Here is a 16,939-nt window from a genome sequence, read left to right as displayed (position 1 = left end):
CCCAGCACCTGTCGTCAGTTCAGCTCAAATAAACTCTCATAACTTTTTTTAATGTGGTGAGTGAAAGAGCAGGAATGGACTCATATCCGGGGGTGAGGGGGGGTCCCACCGGGAGCTCCCAGCTTCCTTGGTGGAGTGGGGATACCGCACAGGCTGCCCCTCTGGAGGATCTTGGGGTCCGGTTGAGGCGGTTTCCTTGCAGAAGAAACACCCAGCTCGTGCAGGCGAATTCAGGAAATGGTGCTTGAAGGGAGTCACCTTTGAGCTACATCTTGAAGGCAGGGACGCAGGCGTGCGGGGCGCAGGCGGTGGTTTTCCGAGCAGTGGAAGCGGCCTGGACCACGGCCAGCGGGCAGACCTCCGGACGCACGCGTTGAATCTCACTGCCCGCAAATTCGCACACTGAACCACAGTGCACGTGCCCGTCAGCTCTGACTCATCCGCCTCTCCTTCCTCTGCAAAATGGGGACAATCCTCCCGCCTGGCTCCATCAAGAGCTGTGGGAACTGAGTAAAAAACACCTATCAAAGGGCTCTGTAAACTGGGAGGTCCCATTATCACCCTTATCAAAGGGAAGCACCATGCAGGATTCTGTGCAGATCCAACTCAGTGATAACAGCACCCGTGACGCAGACAGGATCCCGCCCTGGCTTTGCTGCTGACCCACAGCCTGCCCTCTGCCATTCCGTCCGTGCCCCGCTGCCCCCCAACAGACCTCAGGTTTTCTGTGCCATTAGTGGCTTGAACCAGGGAATGGAAGTCCCTTCTGCTGCTGCCATTTTATTTCTAAGTCCCTTTTAAATCTCATTGCCAAAAACCAGCACGTGGCTCCCCGCCCCCAGACTTCTTCACTCGTCCCTAACCTTTACCTTGGCAAACAAGCGTAGGACTCACCAGGCACGCCGGGCAGCCCAGGGCCCATTTCCTGTTTCCCTCCGGCCCCTCCGCCGCGGGTCACAGGACCCGGCCTCTCAGCCAGGACGGGGCTGCTGGCCGGGGGCCGAGGCTGTCCCCCCCAGGAGCCAAGGGAAGTCCTGAGTGCAGATCAGGGTTGTTTGGTTTGGAGGTGTGCTGGGGATGAAAGCGGAAGGCTCGGTCATTTATTAATTAATTATAATTGAGGGTTTGCTCTTAAGAATGATTCCTTTGAAATTACTTTCCATCCAACAGTGGCTGCCACAAAGGTGTCGGGTACGCACCCCATTCCCCGTTTCCTCAGCACGAGGGCTTGTGTTCTGGGGGCCTGAGATTCTGTTCTGCCCTGGCCCTTCCCCCGGGGGTCTCTCCCACCCCCATTTTAGAGTGGGGATTCATTTGGAGGGGAGGGGATTGTGTGTCTGTGCGTTGACTGTCCACTTTTTAAAGGCAACTCTGTCCTACACCCAAGAAGCCTTCTGTGGACTTTAATCAGCCCTTTTCAAAGGCACAGACAATGGAGGAGCTCCACAGGAGATTAAACAGACACCCGAGACTAACACCCACCTAACGTCGTCGCGGGCCACACCTCCGGGTTGCAGCTGGGAGGGAGAAACAACTGGTGTATCAGTGCGGCTCCGAACAACAACAACAGTGCGTGGAGGCCCGGGCGCCTCGGGGTGGACCGAGAGGAAACACTTGTTGCACAATGATACGATCTTGTTGGTACAGTTGTCAGAGGAGGGAACTCCCACAGCAAAGGGCATAAAACCATCCAGGGCAGTCTGGGGCGGCTCAGTCCCGTGGTGCCAGGCAGCAGAGCAGAGCCCAGCCCCGCCCCACACACAGATGGGACCATGAGTTCCAGCCACCGCTTCAGCCACGTCGCCTCCGGCTCCCTCCACGGCCCAGGAGGCGGCTGGAGTCAGCCAGGGGGCTTCCCCCGGGCTCCCAGCGTCCACGGGGGTGCCGGGGGGGTCCGCATCTCCCTTTCCTTCACCTCGCCAAGCTGCCTGCCCCCTGGAGGGTCTTGGGGGTCGGAAAGAGGCAGCTCCCTCCTAGGAGGAAATGGGAAGGCAATGATGCAGAACCTCAACGACCGCCTGGCCTCCTACCTGGACAAGGTGCGCGCCCTGGAGGCGGCCAATGAGAAGCTGGAGAGTCGCATCCTGAAATGGCATCAGCAGAGAGACCCCGGCCGGAAGCAAGATTATTCCCAACATGAGGAAAACATCAGCAGCCTGCAAGAGCAGGTAAGATTCTGGGCGACCCTGGAACTCGAAGGGGGGTGCACATGCACGGAACCGGGCAACGAGAAATCAGTGCAAAAGCCAATTGCCAGCAAAATGGCAAAAGAGCTCAAACTAATTGTGAACAAGGCAATGGAGGATATTGTCTTATTATACCTTAAATTTGGACTTAGGAAAGTCTGTTTTATTTCTTTCATCTTCTGTACATAAATTATGGGGGGAAATTCTAAGGCAACCAGCTGCTGCCCAGGGTCACTTCAGATCCGGCGATGGGACAGCAATGATAAAGGCTGGGGTCCGTTCCTCCTGTTCAGGGCGCAAGGCACAGGAGGGTATTTGCTTTTTCACCGCCTCGGTTCAGCTCCCCCCACAAAGAACCGGCCGCACTGTGATGACCCAGCAGAGAAAGGCCCAGCTGTACTATTCTGGAGGTCACATCTCAGGGCTGCCACTCCACGAGTGGATCCACCATTGTGACATCCAGGACACTCCTTCTCGGGGTCTCCTAGAAGTTCTGAGTTTCTAGGTGCTAACAGTTCTGAAAGCGGCATGTTGCTAGGAAAAAAATAATAGTAAAATGAGCATAATGGTTGGAATCTTAGAGTTAGGATGTGTTATGGAGACTTCTTCAGAAAATACGTAGCTTTTCAACCAAATGTGTTAAAAGTGAAGCTTATACTTTCTGGGACCGCTCACACCATTGGCTGGGAGCAGAGGGAATCCGGTCCTCTCGTCAGTTAGTTCTCAAAGCTACACGACTTCCCTCTGGGGAAAGCAGCCCCAGAAAATGTCCTGCAGGATCGTGATTTAACCTCATCTAAAGAGGGCATCGCGGGTTTCCGATATTTATACGATATTATTTCTCAACACTCAGCCAGCCTTGCGTGAATATAGGAAGGACCAGTCAAGATAACATAAATCTGTCCTCATAATAAACCCTAATTATTGAATAATCAACCTAATAACTGACTGTGTAATTACCTTAACTACATAGTACACGGTTGTCTTTACAGGAAAAAACAAGGTGACTCAACAAACCTCATCGTATTTTTTTTTCATTCATAAAGTTGCCTTGGTTTTAGAACAGAAGGAATAGAAGACTTCTGTACATGGGCAGCTGAGACTGTAACTCCCCCCAAAAATGTAAGCTTCAGCCTGATCAAATCATTCATTCGCTGACAGCAAAAGCGGAGGGAGACGTTTAGTGAGCACTTACTGCACCCCAGGCATCATGTTGGGTATTTAATGCACTTACCAGTGCCACCCCAGAGTTTTCCGCAGTGATGGAGGCGTTCCGTAGCATCTGACTTAATTCTCACCACAGCCCTGGGGAAAAGACTGGAGCTCAGAAGAGTGAAGTAGCAATCCAAAGGCTCTAGTCCTGGCCAGGTGGCTCAGCTGGTTGGAGCGTCGTCCTGTACACCAAAAGGTTGCAGGTTCGATTCCCAGTCAGGGCACATGCCTGGGTTGTGGGTTAGATCTCTAGTCGGGGCACGAAGAAGAGGCAACCGATCGATGTTTCTCTCCCACATCAATGATTCTCTCTCTCTCTCTCTCTCTCACCTCCCTTCCTCTCTCTCTAAAATCAATCATAAAATATCCTCGGGTGAGGAGGAAATAAAAAGAAAAACAAGAGCCAGAAGCAGGACTCCAGCCCAAGCTTGTTTCCAAAGGCCTTGATTTCTATACGGTGTGGTGCTGACTAGCCTTGCCTACCGCATGCAACCGTGATACTGCACATTGATAAAGATAATGCATTGCATTTGCATTGTTAACTAGGCAACTCACACCTCTTACACGCCGTTTCATTCTGGGCAGCAGGTATTTGATTCCCGATATACAGATGGGTAGGCTGAAACCGAGTGGCGGCCTGAATTCATCGCAGCGGAACTGGGAGGCGCGAATGGGGCCAATGGCGAGGAGAGAGCAGCTTGCTCATCCTTCCAGCGGCCCTGGATCCTGGGTTCTGACATTAAACAGGAAGCCGAAGCTCCTTCAGCTTCGAATTCCACTCTCTTCTGGATTTCCTACTTCACTTGTTACGTTTTCTCTGTGTTTGAAGAAAACAGCTCTTTGACGTTGAGGTCGTCTATCTGTCGCAACCTCCCCCGTGTGCAGCTGGGAAAACAGAGGCCCATCGAGGTCCCGCAACCAGCGGGGGCTGACCCCCTCCTGGGCCCTGATGAAATGTTCTCAGGAGATACAGCAGTCTCCTGCCCCCACCTTAGGGATATTAAATATAAGCAATTGAGTTCAAAAATGAATCCATTCCTTTTGAAACACAGAGCTGGGCATAAAGGGATATTAGGATGGCTCACAGTAGAACTCTGTTTGGCATTTGGGATCACGATAAAACATCCCACTTCCCGCTCCCCGGGAGGAGATCGCGCACCCTGGGGCAGCGATGCTGCACTAACACACCGACTGGAGTCTTCTAAGGAATTCACTCAGGGCCTTGGGGAGCATCCAGGTGATTCATTGTAACACACAATGCAAAAACCATGCCTCATATATTATTTCTCAATCCATCTCAGAAATCGAGGCTGTGTCATAATACCGTATCAGTAACCCAAACAATGGGAAATAGTTTCAGTTTTTAAATGTGCTCGATATCAAGTACCTTTCAGAGCTCATCACTCATGTACTATGAGAATGCTGGCTGGGGGGATCAGAGTCCTGATGTGGCCTTTGCAATGGCTAAAGTATCAGTTTAACTCATTACATACGGTACTTTTTATTCTGCAGAGTGTGTAGTGAATGATTTCTCTAGATGTCAACCAACAGTTCAGTGTACAACTAAGGCTAACCCTAAGGGTCTCTAGGCCTTTTTGAATGGAGCTACTTTTTATTTCCCATGAGCTTAGACAATGCAAACAGGGAAAAGCATTTGATAAGAAAGTCCCTAAGAAGCACTGTCGAGGGAAGAAGGAAATACCTACAGAATCTCTTTTAGAGCAAAGGAAGTCGCGCTAACACCACTTGGAACCCACCAAGGGAAGAAAGACGTTGGACAGGGGCAGCCAGCCTGGCTGCCTCCCCTGCACACAGAGTCTGAGGATGCATCTCACCGTGTACATCGGGATTTATCCAACGCAGACATTGGCTCTAGTTGCCAAAGTGCTAGGTTTTAAAGAAGAGAAGTCTGAACTAATTGGGTTTCAACTAATTTTTCAGAGTGTTTACAGCATGTCCAGAAAGTGCTAAGGATTGTACATTCCTTTATTGTACCTCTTCTAATCTACTTCTCATAAATCTCTGAGAAGTGGCTATGGCAAGCCTTGGCATTGCCATTTTGTGAACGAAGAAGAAACTGACCCTTGGCCAGCTCACTCCGCTCGGGGATGCTGGGGCAGGACCCCAGGCCCTGCTCTTCACGTTCCAGGCCCGCCGCTGCCACCACCTCTGAATCCTGCTATTGTGTGTTCGTGACACCAAATTCCGGATAACCAGTGAAGCTTTGAATGGCACCAGATTTTTAAAAGGTGCCTTTGTATTCAAGGACAACTTGGCCCTAAGAAAATTCTTTCTGAATAAAGCAATGATTTGTATCCATACAAGGGAATGTCACAGGATTCTCCAGCTCCAAATAAATTACAGAAGTTTGGAGCTATGACCTCCGAGGTCACCTGTTTCTAGTACAAACTCCTTATTGAACAGGTGACGGAATTGAAGCCCAGGGAGTGGAGGGACTGGACCAAGTTCATGCCCATGGTCAATAACAGGAAGTAAAAAGAAAAAGTCCCAGTTCTTACTTCAGCACAGTAGTTGGTACAAAAGCAGTGTTACACTCTGGACACTGGGCATCACCCACCGAATTTTCCTGGAGACAGTGACATACATGGAATGTGCTCTTTTTCTCCGGTTATAACCACCTGGAAGGACTTACAAACCCTGTATGTACATGCAATTACTTGGGTAGACATTTTGAACAATATTTTCCTTTTTAAAGTAAAAAAGCATATAAACATCTAGTGAAAGTCTTTGACCGGAGGCTTTAACACAAAGCTTACTAAGCTGCTCCATTAGATGGTAAAGAATTATTTCATTTAATATTTTCATAGCTCCACTTGAGGCATTCTCATCACAGAAAAATGGACAAACATATACCTACAAGTTTCATATATGACTATAGTTACTTTGCATAAAAAATAATTATGGTATGGGATGACCATAATATGGTAAAATATATTTTAAATTAGTTTAAGTGTATTACGAAATACATTTAAAACTGGTTTCACAAACTAATGTCAGTGACCCTTTGTAACAAGCGATACTTTGCTCGGTGTCACAGACCGGGAACATGAATGCAATCACAATGAAGAATTGTGTTCATCTAAAACAACTATTTTACTTTAGAGAAGCCACACCAATAGTCACAACAAGAAAAGGATCAGAACCCAAACCACTTTTGCATCTTCCATGCGGACAAGCTTAAGCGCAGCGGTAAGACGTATCCACAGGGCGGGACAGCCGGAAGGCGTTTTGAACGACACAACTTCCCCTCCCTGCGCCACCCTTTCAGTCCTTGCATCGGCCCCAGCCTGTCAAAACCGCATGCAAAAATGAAAGTGCAGACCGTGCCTTTACTACGAAGTCATTCTCATGCGTTGTACCTAGTAAGCGCTCAGTGCATGTGTGTTGTTGATTGTCCCACTGCCAGAAAGACGAGCCACCTGTGCTAACCGATCAGACACCCAGGGGACGAGCGGGCGGAAATGCAGCCTCCCGGGCGGCTCGTCCCGCTGCAGGGGCTCTGGGTGCGTGTTTTGCAGATAGTGGACGGCAAGCTGAGCAACGCGCGGATCGTGCTTCTCATCGACAACGCCAGGATGGCGGTGGACGACTTCGGCCTCAAGTGAGTTCCGTCTCCGCGGTGCAGGGGGGAGGGCAGGGAGGGGGAGGACGGGGGTATTTTGTTTTTCTTTTGTTTTGTCTTTTGGGTGGTTCTTATTTTTGTTTTTGTTTTTTTTCAGAAGGGAAACTTATCTTACCATTAACCGCATGTAAAAATCATACAAAATATATCGAAAAGGCATAACAAGAATAAACATTTGATCGGACCCTAGTTTAAATAAATCAGAGAGTAAAACACACTTTCTGCTGTAAGAACATTTGAACATGAGCCAAGAATTAGATGATATTAAGAAATTGTTTTTAATGTGCTAAGTACAGTAACATTATTATGCTTATTTCATTAATTATACATCTGTTAAGAAAAAATGTCTTTAACAGATGCATTCTGAAGCATTTAGGGGTGAAATGCCATGTCTACAATTTACTTTAAAATACAGAATGGAATGCAAATGAAGCAAGTATGGTAAAATGTTAATGGCTGCTAAATTTAGGTGACGGGCACATGGCTGTTTATTATTTTTTAAAAAAAGAGCACTGAGTCACCATTGCAGAAAAACACGCATGACAGAGACATGCAAAGGGTAAACAGCACGTATTACTTTGCTACCATTAAACCTACAAAGTCACCTCTAAGCAAAGGTGAATCCTTACAAAGACCACGGCCTTCCAACAAGAAGTATCCTCTTTCCTTCCTCCCAACCAAAGGTACGAAAACGAACACTCCTTCAAGAAAGACTTGGAAATCGAAGTCGAGGCTCTCCGGAAGATCTTGGACGACCTGACCATCGTCACCACAGACCTGGAACAGGAAGTCGAGGGGATGAGGAAGGAGCTCATCCTCATGAAGAAGCGCCATGAGCAGGTGGGACTCCCCCGAATCTCTGACACGGCCCCTAGTGCGCACGTTTTAGGTGATTCAGCCGCTGCAGAAAAAACGACCCTCTCTAGGCTGGTTCTATAGCCCTTCAACCTAAATAATCACGAGAACCCATATTAACATCTAGTTTTTCCAATTCCAAGAATAGAGTCAGACAGCCAGAATAGAGTCACGATTAACAGTAGCTGGGTCGACAATTTTAGCATGCGATGTTTACCTAGATCCGTGTGTTAACACGATACTGTAGGAATAAGCGTGAGAGGCTGAACTGCCGTCATGGACCCAATGTGCAGCAAGCCGAGGGGCGAGAGAGTAAAGAGAACCTGCTACCAGCCGAGCTATGTATGACTAGTGCCAAAAATTAAGAATCCTAATTTCCAGAAACATTTAACCACCTTTTGAGAAGTCACCATCCATCAAAAGCCCCAAGACTTTGATAAAATGATAAGAAAACAATCCCTATTTTAGGCAAACGGAATCGATTGTGAATACCAAAGCCGGTTAGACCATGACTGTCAGTTAAACCTTTCCCGTGGTTTCTTGGTTTTCCCGGTACCCCGTGGGGGCCAGCCCTACAGAATCCCAAGGCACTGGTGGGGCTTTAAAAGCCTCTACAGCTGTTGGCTGTGGATCACTGAACCGCTTCCCGAGATCTCTGGGCTCTGTCCTGAGATGCCCACCTTCTTCACTGGGCCATCACTTCCCCCGTGACTACTCCCTAAAGAGTACTTTGCACACTGTGCAAGCATAATTCTTGCTAAAACATTGCCAACCAAGGATGAAGTCAGCAATCATAGAAGCCATTCAATTGCCTGTCTGGTCCTATTCTTTATTTTATAGTAAAAGCATAAGAGGAAGATATGCATATGTTTTGTCATCAATAATGAATAACTAAGGTAACTGAGGAGCCACACCAAACCAGTGATAGCATAGTGACCACATGAGCTGAATTTTTAAAACATCCATTAATTGCTGCTGGTCAACACACTTCCTTCTGATCGTCACAGCCAATTCCTTTTCTTTCTCTGTTATCAAACAGGAAATGGAGGAACAGCATGGGCCAAATGACTTCAAGGTCAACGTGAAGGTGGATAAAAACCCAGGGGAAGATCTGGTTAAGATCCTGGAAGATATGAGGCAGGAATATGAGTCAATGATAAAGAAGAAGCATCGAGAACTGGATGCCTGGTATAAGGAGCAGGTAAAAGGAAGGGGCCCGAACTTCCCAAAGGTCCCGCCGTCTCCGTGTGGTCCCGTGCCAACGCCTCCGCTCTGTGCTTGGTCTCACAGTCCGCAGCCCTGGCCCAGGAGACCGCCGGCCCCACTGCTGTGCGGGGCAACCAGAGCAACGCCCACGAGCTGAAGCGCACTTTCCAGGCCCTGGAGATCGACTTGCAGGCCCAGCGCAACAGGGTGAGTCTGAGCGGGAAAACCCTGAGGCGGGCACCACCTCCCCCACAAAGCCCCCCTTGTCCTTTCCCTGGGGCCCACCTCCCCAGCTCCCTTGAGACATCTTTCATTCCCCACTTACCATCCAAGGTATTCGTGATAAGAATAGTAATAAGAGCTACCTACCATTGGTTGAATGTCCGCATTGTGTCAGGCGGTGGGCTTGGGAGTTCGTTATATTAAGTGTCATCAGTCCTCACACTAACCTTTCCCGGTCGGTCTCAGTGTCCCCACTTCAGATGAGATGAAGAAACCAAGCTCCAGATGCGAAGTGAACTGGCCAAGGTCACACAGCTCAGGCAGCGGTGAACCCACGTGATCTTTTGGGGGCAGAGCAGCCTTAGGCCCCTCCCAGTCTCTATCAGGGCTCCCTTTGCTTACAAGCAGGCTGCCCCTCTCAGAACCCTCACGAAAGGACGTTCTGTGGCCGGCTGACGCCGGAGCCCTGCTCTGGTCACTGTGCGTGTCTCATTACCCAGCAAACCATTAGTTCTTGTGTCTCGGTCCCTTCCATGAGCTCCACGGTTTTTAGTAAAATGCTGTGCATCCATGTCGTAAGCACTCAAAAGTCATTGAGGAAAATCCATCTGAATCTTCTAATCATTCATCAATATCATGCCCGAGTGCGCCTCTGCCCTTGGTCTTGGGGAGAAACTATTAGTTCATTCTGTTGCAGGTGCACATGGTATATTACTGTTATGTTTTACGAATCAGTGATGATGAACAGACATTTAAAATCTGCACTGTCAAGGTAATAACAGTGTACACAGAAATAATTAGAGTATTTTACAGCTCTTAAAACATTTTAATACACAGTATTTCACAACAACCATGCAAGTCAGCAAGGCATTTAGATCATTTTCATGCATTTTACTATATGACACTATTCTATGCACCAAGGATTCAATAATAAAAGGTTTTTATGTTCTAGCACAATAGTAGACCATGAATGCATGAACTATGTAATACGTAAGATGGAGAGAGCGCTGCCAGTAAATAAAGCACGGGAGAGGTGAGCGGTGCCAGGGCGAGGAGCTCCCATTGTAAACCAGGTGGTCAGGAAGGGTTTTACTGCCAAGGGGACAGCTGAGCAAAAGCGTACAGGTGGTAAGGAGGGGCGTTACGTGTTGGGGGCCCTGGGGGCTCCAGGTGGAGGGGAACAGCTAATGCAAAAGCTACGAGGCACCAGTGTGTCTGATGGGCTGGAGGAACAGCGAGGAGGCCAACCTGGCGGAACAATGAGTGAACAAAGGGAAGAAGGAGAAAGGAGAGGAGAAGAGAGGCGGGAAGGGGGAGAGGGGAGAGGGAAGGGGAGAGGAGGCCATGGGTAACAAGGAGCCAGGCTATGTAGTCTTGACCCGTGGAGGGAGGTCAAGAGACATTTGAAACCACAGGTGCAGACAACCCTTTAAGGGGCTTTATTGTGGGTGTAGGTGAAGGAGAGCAGAGAAATCGGATGACAGCTAAAGGTAGGTGTGGATCCATGTGAGAAAACTGTGAAGGTGGGAGAACCCGTTCTGTCTGGAAGCTGGTGGGAACGACTTAGCCGAGAGGAAAACGGGGATGATGCGGGAAGGCAGGCGATTGCCCGCATGACTGGAGGGAACCGGGGGCCCGGACACAGGTCCGGGAGTGGGGGTGGGGGTGATGGTGGGAGTCTGTGGGCGTTTTCTGCTCATGACTTTCATTTCCCAGAGACATAAGGAGCGAGGGTGTGGGCTGGGAGAAAGGACGGGGAAGTCGGAGGTTTGAGGACAGACAAGAATTCCCCTCTGGGGGAACAGGACAGTCTCCAGACCAGGGACATCTGGTTTCAGGGCCAGGAGCTCTGAAGGCCCCTGAGTGCCAGCAGCTGTGAGATGCGAGGGTGCCCAGGGCTGTTCGAGTCCCACTTTAAGGTCAAAGTTGCGTGCCCCTGAGGAGCAGGCGGTGAGCCCAGACACAACGGGGACTTCGACTCAGTTCTCTGTATGCCGGCCCGGCACCTTCAGTTTGCAGCTTTCACAATTCCCTCAATGATGACCACATGTCACCATTGTCATGATCAAAAAGCACTGTTTGCAATGAGGGTTGCCAGATTTACCCAATCAAAACACAGGACAGTCAGTAAAATTTGAATTTCAGATACATAACAGGGTGTTTTTAGTATAAGTATGTCCCATGTGACATTGAGGCAATATTTAGGACACACGTGTACTAAAAAACTACCCGTGCATCTGAAATGCAAATTTCACAGGCGCCCCCCATTTGATCCGGCGTCCCTACTCGAGACCACTCTCGGAAGATGCGAAGGGACAGCAGTCCCGGTTGCTGTTTCCCGCCAGGCGTTTTCGACCTGGCCGGAGACAGAAGGCGGCGTAAGGAGGGAAGGAGCAGATCAGGGCAGGCAGCACACGCCCAGCCCCAAGTGAGCGGCATAAACCATAAACGCTACAGGGGTGCAGCGGAGATGCCGAGAGAACCCCGACACAGAGGTGTCACGCCAGGAAAATGGGCTTCAAAGGTCCAGACTCTGCCCACCTCCTGACGACCCAAGTCCCGAACCCATGAGCCAGGCTGCTTCTCCTCTTTGCATCCCCAGCTGCCACCGAGACACCCCAATGAGGATCGGGGTGTTTGAACTCCTCAAGCAGCAAGCACACATTATGGAATCGAGGAAGCCGTCAGTCCGTTAATGCCAGAAACACCATTTCCTCTTTCAGAAATCTGCTCTAGAAAACACGCTATCGGAGACCCAGTGCCGGTACTCCTGCCAGCTCCGGGACATGCAGCAGGTCATCTCCCGCTACGAGGAGGAATTGATACAGCTGCACTGTGACCTGGAGCGGCAGAACAGCGAGCACAAGGTCCTTCTGGGCATCAAAACCCACCTGGAGAAGGAAATCGCCACCTACCGCCGGCTCCTGGAGGGGGAGAGCCAAGGGTAAGGAAGGCAAGGCTGGCGGTGGCGGACGCGAAGGGCACCCAGCTCCCGTGCGTACGCACGCCCACCTTATGGTTCCGCCAGCGGCCATCGCTCTAGAGCGAAAAGGGTTGTGTTGAATTTCTCCTGAAGATATTAGATCAGGTTGCAGTTTGTTAAGCAGCAAGTGTGCATTAATCAGAGATCACTCCCAGGACTCTGAGATCAGAGGTCAACCGTTGAAATTGAGGTATTAACATCTCTGGAGAGAAACCACCAAGAAGGTCTGGTTCTAGCGTTTCCCAGTGGGAATGCACACAATTTGGGCTCCAAAAAAAAAAAAAAAAGAAGAAGAAGAAGGTTGGGAGGATGTTTTAGCCTGACAGCAAGAAGAGATTCATAAGAGATTTTGAGGGATCTAGGTTTTCAATGTTCTTTCTGACCACCTCGGGAAATAACAACAGCTGTCCACAAAAAGGACACATTCATTCCATGACTAAGAGAAAGGGTTGTAAGTTTTTTAAAAATACATAAAGTCATCAAGAAGCCCCAGGTTCAGAGCCAGGCCCTGGAGAGGACCCCGATGAAGGAAGGAGAAGCCCGCAGTGGCTGGGAGGGTGGGAGCGGCTCACGAAACTTCTCTGACCGCGGGGGGAGCGGCGGGTGGTACTCACTGCCTTCTGGGTCCAGGGGCGTTCTGTCATGGGCTCATGACCTTGAGACTAATTCAGACAATCATCCTCATTAAAGAGGTGCAGACTGACAAGCAGGCAGAGGAAGCTAGTTCAGCATAAGAAGTTTCTGTGATTATTGCCAACACTGAAATGAGCATTACTCTTTATCGCTTTTATAGGGCAACGGAGGATTCTGAGCTGAGCATGAAAGGTAAAAAAACTTCTTCATTGTTTGAATCTATTTTTAAAAAATAAATCAGCACATCTATCCGCTCTGTAGCATTCATAATCTTTAGTGTGCTCCCAAATGTCCTGTGTTCAGTTTTTTTACTCCCAAATGGCAACGAATTTTTAATTAAAAAAAGACATAAAACAGAACTAAGTGAGTTCTGAATATTGTCCTCAGCAATATATATATGACAGCTCTTTGCAAGCAGTAGATAAAAATAATCATTCATACTATTATATCTTTGTCAAATAATGGGATCTGTTTACTAAGCTGCTGGGAACATACAAGGAAATAGTTTCACGTAATTTCCCGACGACATTCTGTTGACCATTAGTGTCCTGTGAGATTGTCCTTGTGTGCTATGCAAGGCGTGCTCCGTGACCAGACCGGGCTCGCCCTCTCTGGGAAGAGCCGTGCTGTGGTTCGGGGTGTTCAGGGTGAAACTAGGGTTGAAAAGGCACTTTTCAGTGAGGGAAAGGAACGAGAGAGAGAAAGAAGCAACAATAATAGTTCCGCTTGGTTTAGCCCGGCGTTCCCAAACACCTCTGGCCTGGGAACTCGACGTTCTCAGAATGCCTTGAACATCTCACAGAGAAAATTCCGAGAACCCAGCCTGGAATGAGTGGCGCTTTGTGATGAGTTTGTGGCAACAGTGTCCTAGGGCGTTAGGGCTTCCGAGAATCCGAGTTCAAGCATACGTCACAGAACAGCTAGTGTGACAGCTGGCCCTCTGCCAGATGCCACAGGTGGTCCTTCAGCCTCTCCTTAGCCATGCCCAGGGGTGGGGGGCCCCTTACTGGGGAGGTGGCCCAATCTACTGTTGGAGAGTTCGACTGTACCCAAGTTCTCCCTGCACCTCCATTAATGGCTTCAGTTCTTCCCTCTGGTTTAGAATCAGTCTGTTGATGTGTCAACAAAGCACTCATTCCACTGAGTCTTGTCTTTGAACACTGTGATCGTAATAAACACCACTGCCATCTTGCCACGCCCCACGTGGCATGCTGGCTAGACTGTAAAACGAGGTGCCCAGAACAGCCGGTAGTGCTCTCTGCGCCCACAGAATCTGTCCTGCAAGTGCTACAAGGCCCCGTGAGCAGCCAGGACCCCCGAGTGCTTGTGGTCCGTGACGACCCTGTATCAGGCATGCCTAGGATGAAGGCCTTGACCTCTAAGACATGGCGCAAGAATGACCTCCCTTGGTGAGGTCCCTTTCACTCCAGCGGAGACGGCCGCGCCGCCCAGGGACCCTGTGGGAGGCACGGGGAGCATTCAGATGGTGGGGGAGCCTGAACGTGACCGCGTCATTGCTCTTCTCCTCAGCGTCTGCAGCTCCGAAGATCAAGGCCATCACACGGGAGAGCATCAACGGAAGGATCATTTATTCTCAAGTGAACGAGATCCAGAAGTGCGCATGAGGCTCATAAAAGTTTCTGCCTGTTGTACAAACACTTTTCCCGCCACAGACAGCCCCTGCCCAGACACCAGTGGGTGAGTCCTAAGAGGGGCCCTTGGCGTCATCAAACTCAGCAGCCTTTTTCCTCTGTGACACTCTCACCAGACATTCCATAGTGATCTCAGTCCACTGCTGATCTTTTTGAACCAGAACATGAGTTCACGAGCTTAAAGCATTACTTTGCTACCGCAGTCTTCCAATTCCCATTGTTGCATATCTGTTTTGTAGCCAATAAACCTCCATACCAGCTGTATCCTGTCTTTTTTCTGTCATAAGGCAAGATAAGACCCCGTGGTCCCCTCCTGACAGGGGACACCCAGAGCATTGTCCATAAAAGATCCAGGGGCACCTGAAGGCTCCGAACACGCCCACAGCAGCCAAACACCCGGTGGAGTGTCACCCGGCAGCCAGGCCACTTAGGGGACAAGACGTGGCTCGTGAGCTTCTCGAGACTTCTGCCAGCAGGAAGGCGGGGGGTGGGGGGACAGAGAGAGGGTGACTCAGAAAGCCTCATTAAGAAGGCGAGAGGACCCAAAATTGTTTTATCTCATGTAACTCATGTATCTCATGTAATTAATCAATTTAAAAGCTTAGGGGCCTAAAGGAGTGAACGCTAGAAAAGGGAATTCAGGGAAAACAAAAGTCTTGCTACAGATAGATGCTAAGACCCGAAAAGGGGAAGGGGCTCGTCCGGCACCTGCCTGACAGACACCCGGACCCAGAGGCACACGCGGAGGCGGTGGCGGGTGAAGCACAGGGACCGTGTGCCTCCGGCCTCCGGAGAGGATGCCGTCTTCTCACACTGTCCCTGTGAGAGTCCTCGTTCGGAGGCCGGTACGGAGCAGCAATGCTGCAGAAAGGGAAGCTAGAAACCTACGTACCCACCGACACACCACCAGCGTGTTGGACGCGGAATTACAGGGCAGCAACATGTTCAGGGACCACAGGCACGGGCTAGGCAAACTCCCCCGTTTCACAAACAAACCGAGGTCCAGGGCTATAAAGGTGTTTGCCCATGCACTCACCGGGCTGTGTGGCTGGGGCTGCACCTGCACCCAGCCCCCCGGGCTCTGCTACCAGCGGTTAAGCTAAAAGTGGGGCGGCAGCCTAGTTCCACTGTCGTCGACCACCTTGACAGTGCCCCCTATGCTTTTTGTCTCTAACTTTTGGTCCTCTTTCGGAAAGGAGCGCTTTTGATATTTTCTGAACTGAGCATCTGTAAAAACTGGATCAGTCTTCCCTTCAAGGCAGTCATTGATGTTTCTGATGTTTCCGTCTCTCAAGGTCCATCTACCTCGTCTGGTCCATTCGGGCTGCCTTACCACAATCCCGCAGGCTGGGTGGCTTAGAAACTTCTTTCTCACAGTTCTGGAGGCTGGGAAGTCCAAGATCAAGGCGCCAGCATGGCTGCATCCGATGGAAGCCTGCTTCCTGGCCCCTATGTGATGGGAAGGGTTAGGGGGCTCTGTGTGGGGGGGCGGGGGGGCTCTGCTGTGAAAGCATCGATCCCGTTCATGCCCGAGCACCAACCCCAGGCCTCACCTCCTACAACCATCACCGTTGGGAATTAGAAATTCAACCTAGGAACAGGTGTTGGAAACGGGGTTTTCAGACGCCAACGTCCGCTTCACTAAGGAGAGAGAGATACAGGTACCACAGGTTGGATAGTTCTCTTTCCTTTACAGGTGGTCTTAAATAGATTACTTTACACAGACTATATACAGATGGAGATTTTTAACAGCCCATATTGTTTCAAATAATACAGCATAATACCATTACCTCGTGATAAAAATAGCATAATTCCAAAAATACCTTTTATGTACATTAGCAATTTTGTAGCATAGTTACATTGCACCTATTCAGCCTTTCACAATAAAAAAATGGATACTAAATAGTAGTATCTTCCGAGTATGCAGTGATTATAGGTGTGCCCGACAAATCCATACCGCCAGGACTTGCCTTTCGGTTTTCTCTCCCACATTTGCTCTGGGCCAGGCCATGCAGCTTGACGTGGCCGACGGAAAACCAGCAAGTACGATACAAGCAGAGGTTTGATAAACGTGCACACACTGAGGCTCACCCTCTTGGAACGCTCCCTCCAGGAAGCTAGCTGTGATGTAAGTCCATTTGCCCCGAGACCAGCATGACGTCCGAAGGTCTAAGCCGGCCTCCCGGAGAGGCCATGCGAAGAAACACCAAGGGACGCGGCCAACGGCCGTCCTGCAGCTCCAGGCTGGACACCAGTCACGCCGCTCCGGCTGGGGCACAGCCCGTCGAGCCAACCCCGCTGAGGGCCTGGACGTCACAGAGCAGAGATAAGCCAGCCTCAGGGATCT

The 16,939-nt window shown here is 49.9% G+C and overlaps 1 protein-coding gene across 1 annotated transcript; it reads left to right on the top strand.

The window, feature by feature from the left end:
• The first annotated feature begins 1,702 nt into the window (after window positions 1-1,702).
• Window positions 1,703-14,856, top strand: KRT23 (keratin 23). The gene is made up of 8 exons (XM_045836966.1): window positions 1,703-2,168; window positions 6,938-7,020; window positions 7,725-7,881; window positions 8,936-9,097; window positions 9,187-9,309; window positions 12,048-12,268; window positions 13,101-13,132; window positions 14,471-14,856. Exons 1-8 carry the CDS (start codon window positions 1,773-1,775, stop codon window positions 14,563-14,565), a joined length of 1,269 nt encoding a protein of 422 aa, XP_045692922.1. The 5' UTR covers window positions 1,703-1,772; the 3' UTR covers window positions 14,566-14,856.
• Window positions 14,857-16,939: the final 2,083 nt, after the last annotated feature.

The sequence above is a fragment of the Phyllostomus hastatus genome, unplaced genomic scaffold (genome assembly GCF_019186645.2).
Source record: "Phyllostomus hastatus isolate PE091 unplaced genomic scaffold, TTU_PhHast_1.1 phas_contig_210, whole genome shotgun sequence".
Classification (NCBI taxonomy): domain Eukaryota; kingdom Metazoa; phylum Chordata; class Mammalia; order Chiroptera; family Phyllostomidae; genus Phyllostomus; species Phyllostomus hastatus.
The sequence above is the reverse complement of the archived record's forward strand: the minus strand, read 5'-3'. Positions and strand labels throughout refer to the sequence as shown.